Source organism: Mycteria americana, chromosome 3, assembly GCF_035582795.1.
Source record: "Mycteria americana isolate JAX WOST 10 ecotype Jacksonville Zoo and Gardens chromosome 3, USCA_MyAme_1.0, whole genome shotgun sequence".
NCBI lineage: Eukaryota > Metazoa > Chordata > Aves > Ciconiiformes > Ciconiidae > Mycteria > Mycteria americana.
The window spans coordinates 1,812,000-1,824,431 of record NC_134367.1 but is presented as its reverse complement, the minus strand read 5'-3'; the positions used below and the strand labels follow the sequence as shown (position 1 = coordinate 1,824,431).

Below are 12,432 nucleotides of genomic sequence, written 5' to 3'. Positions count from 1 at the left end.
CGGGGAAGCCCCTGCTCTAAAATACCTGGTGTTTCCTTAGGGTGGGGAAGGGCAGAGCACCTCTGGGGACCTGAATGTGACTTCGAGGACAAAAGCCAGGCTGGTCCCTTCCCCGGTAGCACTCATGGCCAGGCATTGCTGCGGCTCATGGTCCTGGAAAGCATCCAGGAGCTGGAAAGCTCTGTGGGATACTTCGGATGAAAGGTGCATTAGCAATGCACAGGATTATTGGTATCTTTTTAATCTCTCTTTTAACTATCTCTTGGCCTGGGGGAAGGGTTAGATGGGTGACTGGGGATGGTTTTTTTCCTCTGCGGACAGGACAAAGTGGTGCAGGACACTTGCTCCATTATGGGGGAGACCTGCTGCCTCCCTGGGAGGTGGTCAGAGGGACAGCACGGGGGGCACGGACCACCCTTTGCATCCCCTCTAATCCCGCAGCGCTGAGCTGGCGTTTGCATGTGCGAGGCGAGAGCAGCGTGCTCGGCATGGCTGTGCCTGGCACCCGTGGCTCGTGGCGTGGGGCCGCGGCGGTGGCCGTGCACGCGGAGCAGGGCTGCTCACCCGTGGCTCGTGGCGTGGGGCCGCGGCGGTGGCCATGCACGCGGAGCAGGGCTGCTGGGGATCTGCGCCCGTTTTCAGCCTGGGTTCGGTTTCCTTTTGCATCACCGGTGAAAATGGGAGAGCTAAGCTTCAACCACGGCTGTGCCGGCCTGGATGGCTGGTGTCATGCAAACGGGAGTTTTGTGAGCTGAACCTTCAGGCTGGTGTCCCAGTCTCTGATGGGAGCTCGCTGTCCTGAGCCTGGCTTGGGGATTAGCTGCTCCACAGGAGATTTCACGCTGGGGTGCTGCTATCAAGCTTTGGCTGGCAAAAGAGCGTGGTTATCCCACACTCGAGGGCTGTGCGGTGGCCCCAGCTGCAGGGGAAGCCCAGCGCTTTGTGTACCGAGCCACCAGCACCCTTCCTGCTTCACTGCCGTCTCCAGGAGGCAGGGCTTTAATTCAGAAATATGTGCAAAGGACAGAGTGAGCTCGTTGGGCTGAAAGCGCTCCGGGAACAGGGACACGGCTGTAGGGAGAGCATAGGGGGAGAGCGGGGAGCAAGGGAGCTGCGGAGATGGGATGGGGTTACCATTTCCATGGGGGGTTCCCTGTGGGGCTTGTCTGCCAGTCCCCCCCATACTTTTGGCAGCTGCTGGGAAGGCAGCGTGTGTCGGAGCTGCGGCAGCAAGCCTTTGGGAGCCGTATTCCAACTGTCCGGCCCCGCAGCCGCCCACCGCGGTTTGGTTCCCTCACTTTGCTTTCTGGTTGCCGGCACGAGCTGTCCCTCCCACGGCAGCGGAGCTGGAAATAGAGAAGGTTCCCCTTTTTTTTTTTTTTTTTTTTTGTTTCGGCAGCAGCTGGAGCAGGGGAAATGAGGTTTTTCAGCTACCCGGGGAGGAGGCGTTGTCGGTGGTGGGTGCCAGCAAGGTCCCCGCGAGCCGTCTGGGGCTGCCAGCGTGCCACTGAGTCACAGCCAGCAGCCGCACAAGCGGATGGGTTTTGCGCTAAATAAATAGCGCTCGGTGGGACTGGATGGCTCAGCAGGGGAATATGAAATGCAATTAAGCTTTTTTTTTGGCTTTTTTTTTTTTCTTCTATGCTTTTTAACTAAATGATCTGCAAATTAATTCAGTGCTCATAGAGGAAAAGGGGCTGTTTGTGGTGCCGGCAGCGCTGGGGGCTTTCCTGAGCCTCCTGGTCACGACTTTCATAAGCATTTGCATTAAACCTCGATGGCTGTGGCCGAGTCCAGGGCTTTTTTCCTGGTGCGTTTCCAGGCGGCATTGCCATGTCCGGGCAGGATTTGATCCCTGCAGTGAAGATGGGGACTCCGCTGCCTGGAGCATCACTAGAGGGGATTGTGCCAGGCCAGGAGCTAGCGTTGCTCACCTTGAACCTCATCAAGCCCGACCGCTTAAGGACTCTGGTAATTGCTTGTGCAATCAGTAATTGCACAAGAAAATGCACTTCCAGAGATGCTCCGCTCCCCGCTGAACCCTTTGCAGCGCGGTAGCTCTGTCGCAGGCCGCTCTGCCTTGGGGACTGGAGTTGCTCCCCCTCTGCGGGGACTGCAAACAGCCCGGAAAGGCTGGAGAGAAAGCGTGGCCGTGGCCGGTGCCACCACCTTTCTGTCTCTCTGTAAATGAGGGTGTTTGGTTCGATTTTCTGCCAAAAAACTAAAACTGGCTGTGGGCTTTGAGGTAGCCTATCTTGGGGAAATAAGAAACCACAGAAACACGTGGTCAGCATCTCACAAAGGTCCTTATTGTGTTTTTTGTTGAATGTGCAAAACAGGGTGGGGGGTTTGCATGTTTTTTTTCTCTCTAAAAACCTTTCAAATTTGCAAGCCTTCCCGTGGCCTTGGCCCTTCCGTCACATCCGGCTCTGTGCTGCGTGGGGCAAGGCCCTGGGCTTGCAAAATGACCCCAGCTCTTAATTAAGCACTTTTCAGAGGCTGGCTCTGATGCTGGGTGGACGGCTGCTTCTGTCAGAGCTTCCCCACCTACGCGGTCCAGACCAGACAACTGGTGAACGTCTCGCGTCGAGGAGCTGCGTCGAGGCCAGAGTTTGAGTGAATTTCCTGCTATTTAAGCTTTTTCCTCCCCCCAGCTTTCCTTCTGCCATGTGTTGTATAATGAAACCAGGCACCCATTAAGGCGCTTAACTCCCCTTCTCCCCTCGAATCACGCTGCCCGCGTGCCAGGTACGTAATGCAAACCTCCCGGCGCGCAGCTCTGCCCTTAATGGGTGGTTTCCCCCACGTGCGAAAGGGCTGGTGTGGTCTTAATGCCCGAGTCTAATCACCGCTGTGAAATATTAATTAATCTGGCCGCTGTTGAAGCTTTGCGCGCGCGCTGCGGTGTTGGAGCAGCAGGCTCGGCTGGGCAGTGAAGTGTAAATAATGGAGGGTCAAATCCGTCGTTGGTGTAAGCTGACGGCGGGGCTGATTTATGTCCCACCGCTCACCACGGAGTTGTTAAAGCTGGATTTGATGCCTGTGTGCCTTGAGCTGTCAGTATTTGGACGGGGGGAGATGGGAGGGAGCGTGTTCGGACAACTCCAGGTGGGATTCAGACATGCTGGCACCAGCGTGGATTCGGCCTCTGGAGCAGCTCCCGTTTGGGGGTCCCTGCACGGGCTGGGGGGAGCCCCGGCACAGAGCCGCACACTGGGGCTCTGTGGAGCCGCTTCGTCCCCCCCCGGCCGTGGTGTCCGCCCCGGCGAGCCCCGGCTGCGTCGGTGGAAGCGAGGCGAGAACGGCGCGTGGAGGAGTGCCAGGGGGAAGCTGCGAATTTAATTGCTGAGCTAAAAGGCTTTGCATCGACGGCTCTGAGCGGGCTGCGGGCGACGTCTGGGAGAGCGTTTCCCTCTCCAGCATGCTCCTGTCCATCCCGCTCAGTGACATGAGAAATACGTCCTGGCAGCGGCAGCCTTGGCTCGCCAGTCCTGGGCGTCTCTGCTCTTCCTTTGCTGTTGGTGCCTCGAAATATTTCGCTGTCCCTTCATGCTGGCGTCAAGAGATGCGGCTTTCTGTGATCAGCGCTGGCTTGTGCTGCCCTTGGAGATTTGGGTCTTCTGCAACATCCTCAAAAGTGTCTCTGCTCACGGATGAGCTGTCAGCTTTTATAACATCCCCTTTGCAGATGCTGACTCTTACCGAAGGACACTTGGATAAGCGGCAATTAATGAGTGGGGAAGGGAACAAGCCACGGCCGTGCAGCCTGAACAGTTCAGGAAGGTCAGGAACTATTAATTAACATCAGGACATTGCTCCAAATTACAGAGCTGCGGGGGGAGCTGGGTTCGGCCCCCTCCCCAGCTCTGCCTCCCCCACTAAAGGTGGTAGAGGTTTAATGCAACCACCCAGGATGCCCCATCTTTTCACGGCTGCTCTTTTCCAACAGCTCTTCTTTGCACCGGGCTGATCTGAACTGCTTGATCCGGCTCCCCTCCTGGCTTGGGGGCTGCTGTTGCCTCCCCCTGCCAGGCTACGGGGCACCTTGCTGTCCTCGCCCCGTTCCCTGCACGGCACGCTGCGAGGAGGGCATTGGGCCGTGGTTTTAATTGGTGCCCAGTGCGTTTGGCTCTCTTAAACGCGATTAAAGAGAGATTTACTGGCTTGCTTTACAGCTCTGCCGGCCCGTGGGGTTGTGCTGATTTACATGGGGATCTGCTCTGGCTCTGCAGGGGTGTGGAGGCAAATGGAGGCTGGCTGGTGCAGAAGCTGGATTTTAATGTAGGTTTTCCTGCCTCTTAAATTAGTGACAGCAGCTCAGAGGAACACCTGAGCAAGGCTTTCCCTTGGGGGAGCTCCCAGCCATGCTTAATCATGGTTCTGGGCTTTCCCCTGGGAATGGCTTTTGGGGAGGAGAGGGATCTACAAGCGGTGCCCTGCATCTCTTCCACCCCTTCCAACCCGTGGCACCGAGTCCATCCCTGCTCCCTGCCAGCATCGCTTCTTTCTTGCCTTCCCTGCTATTTTTTTCCCCCTTCCCATGGGCCGGGGCTCCTCGCTCCGTCCTTCTGCCCACCCTGGAGTGGATGCAAAGTAGGACTAATGGGTCTCAGGGCCAACTTGAATATTGCTCAGTGACATTTCCAATGCGTAGCAATGAGATTTCATCCTTTTCCCCAGGCAGGCTCACCCACCGGGTGCCAAAGTGCTGAGGGAGTCAGAGGATGGGTATGAAGGAGACTCTCATATCAGCTGCATAAATGAGATTTTGCTAAGCAGATTAGGGAAAGGTCTCTGGCTCGGTGCAGGGCTTGGGGGAAGACAACGCTGGGCTGGCGGTACACTCCCTACCTTCGGGCCGGTGTTTTTGCTTGGGGTTAAGAGAGCGACCTTCACGGGATATTAGGTTTAATGAGGGATTTTGTGTGATTTAATTAAGATTTATTTGCAATCGGTTGGAGTGCCCTTATTAAGTAAATTCCAGGCTTCGAATAATATGGCCATAAGGTTTTCCAGCCGTGTTTATTGCCAGGATGCCATTAAAATGGGGACAGGGGAGGGGATTAACGAGGAAAGGCTTAAGGTCAGAGCACTGGTGGGAGAGTGCGTGGTCGTTTTGGGAGGTGAGCTTGGCCTGTGTCCCGTTTTCAGCTGGCCGCACGTGATCCCCAAAACCCCAGTTACAGCTGGTACCAGTGACCCCCCCTCCTGGAAACGCATGCAACGAGTTTATCTGAGAGCCTCGGGGCTCATGCCGGCATCGGAGCAGCTAAGTGGGGCTTATGCTAGCAAACCACAGTCACTGGGACTGAAAGACTGTAATTATCCCCAATTAGATTGACTTTCTCGGAGCTGAGCTATCAAAGCAAAAGGCCCTTTTGGCTCGCTTTGTCCCCCGGCGAGAGCGCAGATGTGACCTGCCGCGGCTGAGACTGGCAGTGAAGAGCCCGATAAATGCCCCTGGGGTGCCCCAGGCGGGTGCAAGGCGGAGGTGACACACGTATCATGGGTAGCTGCGGGAGCCGATGCTGCTCCTGGGTTTCCCACCTTATTCCCTCCATAAGGAGAGGCTTGAGTCATATTTCTCCATGCCTCAATTTACCTGATCTTTAAGAAAATCCATGTCCTTGGTTCCCACGGTGGCGGGCTGCCAGCAGGAGGAGAGCGTGACGCGCCGCGCGGGTCCGTGCTCGCGTGTCTGTCACATCCCTGGATGCTGTTTCGGGGTCAGCTCTGACCTGCTGAGCCTTCCCCCTTGTTAGCGCTGCCCGCAAACGAGCGACGCTTCATGTGCCGAACAGGAGAGCTTTGGGCTCAAGGGACCTTGAAAAACCACCCCCGTCCCCCCGCTCTGGGGACCTCCAAAATGCCCAACTTCCCCGGCCGCCCCCGCGTACGGTGCAGACGCCGGCAGAGCAAAGCCAGCGCCGTTCCCAGCTGCCATCGGAGCCGCCTCGGTGACTCAGCAGCCGTGCTGAAAGCTCTCTTATTTATTTAAACGGCTGCTCCCGCTCGGTTGAGCATCCCCTGCAGCGATGCTGCCGCTAGGCCGGCCCTGGCCGCCGCTCGACGAGGAGGAGAGCGATACCCGGCACCCCGAGCCCCCCGGTTTGCTTCGGACGCGATGGCTTTGACTACCTGGGCTCTCGGCCCCGCGCTGCGGCTCTGTGCCGCTGGCCCTGCCTGCTCCTGGGAGATGCTGCACGTGGCCGGAGCAGGTACCTTGTCCCCGCTTTGCTTTTCCCCAGGGTGCTGGGTTGGATCTCCTGGGAGGGGGAAGCTACTCTGGCTGCCAGTGACCTTCAGTGTCGTCTTTCTAGTTTTTAAATACCTTGTGCCAGCCTGGGCTGGAGGAATGCATTGTGGCTGCGGGGTTTTGTCCTCATGGGGGGATGCCGCCGGTCGGTGCCTTGGTCAGGGCCGGAGCTGTGGGTGCAGGGCTGGTGCAAGGGCACAAGGTGCATGGGGTCAGTGTGGTGGGTGCTAAAGGAAACCGGTGTCTGGAAGAAGAAATGTCTGTCTGAGACCCTTGTCGGGTAGCCGGGCTGGGTGGGTTGTGGCTAGCCCCAGCGCCAGGGTTTGGTGCTGTGGGTGTCTGTGGGGGTCCCATATAGACCAAGCACGGGGCTGATTTCAGCCCTGGCATCAGGACCAGACTTGGGTTTCTTGCTCTCTGGAGAGCCCTTGGCGGGGGAAAATAAAAGAAGGGAAAATATTCCTCTTTCTTCGAGGTCTGTGTTATTTTTACTCTGCTTTTTTAAGCATTTATGGTCTGTGCCGGTCTGTGCCTGTGCATGTCGAGGCTGGTCAAAACTGAGAGAAGGCAGGGGTTTGGGGAAGGAAAGTTTCTCTTCCTTTCATGCAAGCAGAGCAAGCGAGACCCTTTCAGTGCCCTGCTGCAGGGAGCTCAGCCCTCTGACTAGACATCGGAGAGTCTCATCTGGAGGCACTGCTCTGTAGGAAGCCCTGTCCTTCTGCTGGGCCATGGTGGGATCCTGCTCACCGCTGGCCTGACGTGGCTTTGGGTTGAGCAACGTTCCTGCTTTCCCTGTCTGGACTGCGTTTGCCCCCCCACGCCGTGGGACCGATGGGTCACCTGGGTCCCCTCTCCTGGCAGGTGCCTCGGGTCTTTGTCTCTCTCCCGTTGCTGCTTTCTTTAGGTGAGGCCTTAAAAATCTCCTACTTCTGGAAGAAGAGGTTACGTTAGGTGAGCGGGAAGGCATTAGATTTAATTATGCAATTATTATTGATGGGATCCGTGCTGTGTCTGCTCTTCAGCTTCATTCATCAGGATGAGGGTGGTGGATTGGGAATGCGGCTGGGCTCTTTGCTCCTCTCCCAGGGCTAAGAATGTGCATTAATCCTGAAAATACTCTAAAGTCGCATTTCTGGAGGTGAGATAATTACTGAGGCGGCTGCAGGAGGTGAAGGGGACCTGGCTCCTTGGCTAATGGGATCACTTATGGGGAAACTCTCAGCTATTTTGCAGGGAGAGCTCGTGGCCCGTGCTGAGACACCGGCAGGGACGCGTGGCCAGTCACACTGCCTCAGCTGTCCTGGGCAAAGGGAATTTATTAAGAGGATTCAGAAGATCATCAGACACTTGTTTGTGTGAATGGCAAATGAGAATTTATTAAGAGGCCAGATTAAAGGTACTTTGGAAGAAGAGTAAAATCGATTGAAGGCAGCTGAGCAGGGAGGAGGGGGAGCAGCAGATATGAGACTTAGAAATAAAATATTGGATAGTGGGAAGGTGCAGAGGGATTTGCAGGAAGAGCACGAGAGGTGGAAGGAGCTCTTTGCCACCGCAGCGATGCTGGGAGTGCGGGGCCTGGGGACCCCAAAGGGGACCCCAAAGCAAGCGGCAGCCTCCCCCGTGCGAGCTCCCGCCGTCGGAGGTGACGCGCTCAGGAAGCGAGCGAGCACATTGCAGGAAGCGAGCGGTGCCAGCGCCGGGAGCTGGCGCGAGCAGGCGTGAGCTCATGTGTTCCAGCGGGAGCGGTCGCTGGCTCCCGCTGGCACAGCCTTTGTCCCCCCAGCTTCTGCTTCTCCGTGATGGTTGCCAAAAAGCAGCCCCGAATTACTCACGCTTCCCCGGGCTCGCAAAGGCCGGTGCTTTGGGGTGGCTGACACCAGTCTCCTCTGTGGAGTGCGGCATCCGAGTAACGCCAGGCCCCGGGGAAAAAATGCATTGTGCTGGAGCAGGGGGATCCTGGCATGCAAAGCCCTCGGAGCGGCGCTGGGGAGGGTAGCACGTCCAGCAATCTCTGGGTTTTTTTTCCCTTTTTTTAAATAAACAAACTCTGCGGATATTTGTCAGCAGCCGGGAGGCAAGGCAGTGCCGGTACAGCTTTAGGCAGGGGCATGTAGGAGGGTGGCAGCGCCCATGGATGCTGAACTCTCTGGTGCTGCAGCCGTCCCCGTGCTCGGTGCGTGCGGGAACATGATGGATGCTCCAGAGCCCGCCTGGCGCGCCGGCTGTCCCCGAGCCGAAGACGGGGGGATCCCTGGCTGCTGCGGAGGGTGTGCTGCGGCCCTGAGAAACAGGATACGGCACAGGGAGAAATACCCAGGTTGCAAACGATCCCTTCCTGCCTCGGCAGCTCCCCGAAAGCGGAGCAGGGGATCGCAGCCACCTTTGGGTTATTTGGTGGCTAGATAAAATTGCTTTGCTCTGAGTTGGGCTGAGGCTGACGCCCGCTGTTCTCTGGCCTGCGGAGTTGCTGCTGCGAGGGGTTTTGGCTCTCGGAGAGGTTGCGCAGGGCACAGCTTGTGCGTCAGGGACAAGCTGCTGTCATGTCTGAGGCCCCTCAAAAAGAGGAGCTGGGTACGGTTGTGTCGGTGTCCTGCGAAACACAGGTCACTTGGGTGCCCCACTCGGGGGACAGGGACTGCGGTCCGGCAGCCCAAAGGAAGGGTGGCACTCAAAGGTGTTTGGTGTTTTGCAGCAGCTCAGCTTTGGAGCTGCAACCAGCAAAATGCATTTTCCTTTCATAGCCTTCATAAGATGCTCTCTTTTCTTTTTCTGTCTTGCTGTCTCCGGCAGCCTGTGCTCTCTTTATCGCTGCTGGCTCCGTGGGGAGCGCAGGGCAGGGTGCGAGGAGTGTGTCCTCGGGTGAGCAGTTGGAGGAAAGAGCTCTTGGTCTGAGGACCTGCAAAAGAGGATCTTGCGAAATAGAGAGGCACAGATTTAGGGGAACTTTGGATGTCTTGGTCTCTGGGGGCTGCTTTCTTGGGTGAGAAAAGCAGATAACCCTGCAGTCCTACGTCAGATGATGCTGGTCACCAGCCAATTCCCTGCCGCTCAGCTGCAGTTTTCTTCCCTTGTTTTTTCTGGCTGCAAAACTCTGGGATGTCATCAGCTTGGTGCCCTGTCCTCTTCCCGGGCTCCCTACTGAATGCAAGGATATGTTTTCCACCAAAGGCACCTCCACACAGGCGTTTGCCCTGGACCTGAGGATTTTGTTCCTGCTGACCGGCTCCGTCTCCTCTCTTCCAGGTGTGTGCGGCTGCTGCGGCGCTCTGCGTCCCCGCTACAAAAGACTTGTCGACAACATCTTCCCTGAGGACCCAGAGGTAAACGAGGCACGCTTCATGTGCTGAAGCTCCGGCACCGAAGCTCCGGTGCTCGGGTCTGTGCAGGGACGCGGTGTGACCTGCCCAGAAACAGCTCCTGGGAGGCAGGCAATGCTTTGACTCCGTAAGACCGTGCCTGGAGGGTTGGATTTTCCTTTAAAACCTGTTTGTGAGCAGAAGTACAGAAGCAGCTCCTCCAGCCACATCGGCCTGGAGGGACAGGCTTCCTTTCCCAAAGGTGCCAGGCAGATGCACCATCCGAGGACGGATGGATGGGAGGGTGGGGGACTGGACCTGAAGGCGTACGTCCTTCCCTTTGCAGGATAAGGAAAGCAGCTTCTAAGAGTGGGGATCTCTTGGGGCCTCAGTCAGGCTTTTGAGCTCAAAAGCTGCTTATGCTTCCAGGATGCGGGGAAGCTGGTGCTCTTGCTTGAACTGGAGATGGGGGATGCCCGGCCAGCTGCACCTGGAGCACCCCAAATCTGGCCTCTTTGTCTCCTTTTCACAGCCAAGATGCGAAGGCAGTGGAAGAGGGGCTCCTGGCTGGGGGTAGCGGGGCTGGGATTACCCGGGCAGGCGATGGGTGCCTGTTTTGTCACGGCACTGGCAGCAAAGCTGAACGAGAGAGGAGGTTGCTGCCGAGCCATGCGGAGAGGAGGAAGCACTGCAGTTTTCCACACTGCGGGGGATTGGGGCTAGCAGCTTGGCACACTTGTGTCGTTTGGCCTCAGCAGCCCGGAGGTGTTGATGTCCCTGTCTGCCCCTGTTCCCCTTGGTGCTGGGGCGTTGCTAGGGGCTGGCAAACAGTTCTCATTGTATTTAGAGTGTGAGGTACCCGATGGAGACTTGCGCTGAGGTCACCCCTGGCTGCGGTGCATCAGAGAGCCCTCAGCTGAGGCTAAATGCAATCCTCATTTGCCTTCCCTGGTGTACAAGGTGTGGGGAAGCGCTGGGATGGGACTGGCGTGCTCCAGGTCTCTGGCACCACTGCCAAGGTTTGCTGCAGAGATGCTCCTGATGTTTGCCAGGTCTGGGTGTGAGGCTGTGACCCCCTGCGCTGCTCTCTTTCAGGATGGGCTGGTGAAGACCAACATGGAAAAGCTGACATTTTACGCCCTGTCTGCCCCAGAGAAGCTGGATCGCATCGGTGCCTACCTCTCCGAGCGGCTCATCCGAGACGTGAGCCGGCACCGATACGGGTAAGGGCTGGGAGGCTGTTTCAGCCACCCCAGCAACTGGCATAACGATGGGCCACTAGGTAGTAGAGGGGGCTCAGGCAAGGGGTGGGACGTGTGGGGTACGCAGCTCCTGCGTGCTCCAAGGTGTCCCGAAGCTACGAGCACACTGCAGAGAGGCCCGGGCATGTCCTACCTCTGAAAGTGAGACATGGGAGCACGCAGGGATGAGCAAACTCCTTGCAAAGTTGCCAGAGACCAGGCAAGCTGGGAGCCGTGTAGTGTTTCCCTGGCATCATGCTGTCCGTGCCTGAGGAGTCTGCGTGTGTATGGTGTTTGTCCCCAGCAGCAGGACTGCCATCAGCCCTCCGGGCCATCATCAGGAGCCTGTGGCACCCTCCTGGCCTTTAAAAGCCCACAGTGGTTCTTCCGGAGCCAGATGGAAGTCTGGCTAGGTGTGGGCAAGCAGCTAAACAGGGTGGCCCTGGCTGCAGCTTGCTGGGAGTTATTCAGGAGAAGCTTGGGTGTGTTGCACCCCATGCACGTCTCTGTTGAGTATGGTGACGTGGCACAAGCGGGAGCAAGGATGAGGGGCAGCGTGCTGATGCTTTTCCAGAGAGCACGTGATGGGGATGCATTGGGCTGGATGGGGATTGCTGTGTTTGCTCGGTCCAGCTTACCTGCGTGGTCCTGGCTGGGCCCCGTTCCCTTCGTCTTCCCTCCCCACATCGCTTCTAGCAAAGCTTTGCTGTGTTTACTGCAAGGAGAGTGGAGCCCGCCTGGAAATAGCTGACTGTCCTGATTAGAAACGCCGGGGGAGCATGGGAGGGCTCCTTCCCTTTGAAATAGCTCCTGGATTGATTCTTGTTGTCTCCTGAACAAAGCCGCGACAGACAAACACGGCTCAGCTTCGTGGTGCAAACTTCAGCCTGTCTTTTATCCTGGGGGAAGAGAAGCCAGCAGCCTGCCTAAGAAGTGTTAAAGTTGGAAACCCTTCAAAGCCTCATCCGCATCACCCGTCATCGGGAGTGACAGGACACTCAAAGCTCTGCCTGATGTTCTGCGGTTAAGCGGCTGTTAACAGGCTCTGCTTGCTATGTTGGGAAAAGAAAGGCTTTCAAAGATTTTTGACATCTAATGACAAGCCTCGGCGGGTGGAGGGGGGAATATATTCCTTCCTCCGCCGCCTGTGCATATAGGCACGTAATTGGGTTGGAGCGCTAGCTAATTTTCAAAGTGTAACTTTGAAATGCCTGGAATGGGTTTGGATCAACCTTTTGTTTGTAGGTCGGTGTTGGCTGGAGCAGCAGGGCTTGCCCCGCTGCAGACGCCGCAGCCGGGCTTTGAAAGAGCAGCCGAGCACGTGGATGCCTCTCCTACGTGTAAGGTGAAGGTAGCCTTGATTTCAGGCCTGCTGGGTGTCATCTTTTTGTTACCTTTATTGCTAAAAGGAGAAAGTGTTCTTGTTTGAGTTTGCAGCAATGCAACCCACCGTCTGTAAGAGGATGGTTGGGGTGGGGCGGAGGTGACAACTCCACAAGTGTCCCCTTTCCCTCTTGGTGGCCTGTGTCTGGTTGTTCCCAAAAGAGAAGCCGTGCTGTTGCAATAATACTGGGCACAGAATGTTGTTTTCAGCCTTCTTTCCTATGAGAAAGGAGCTTGATGCTTCATGCTGGTTGTC

The 12,432-nt window shown here is 56.9% G+C and overlaps 1 protein-coding gene across 5 annotated transcripts in view; it reads left to right on the top strand.

Moving 5' to 3' along the window:
- The window catches only part of EFR3B (EFR3 homolog B), a 49,484-nt gene that overhangs the window by 10,865 nt on the left and 26,187 nt on the right, over positions 1 to 12,432 (top strand). For 3 of the 5 annotated variants that reach the window (XM_075497621.1, XM_075497623.1, XM_075497622.1), the window contains 2 exons: positions 9,500 to 9,576; positions 10,648 to 10,775. In XM_075497621.1, the coding sequence (XP_075353736.1) occupies positions 9,500 to 9,576; positions 10,648 to 10,775 (205 nt within the window). Of the gene's footprint in view, positions 1 to 6,000; positions 6,219 to 9,499; positions 9,577 to 10,647; positions 10,776 to 12,432 lie in introns of those variants that run through there. The other 2 variants (XM_075497618.1, XM_075497619.1) reach the window with 2 other exon arrangements.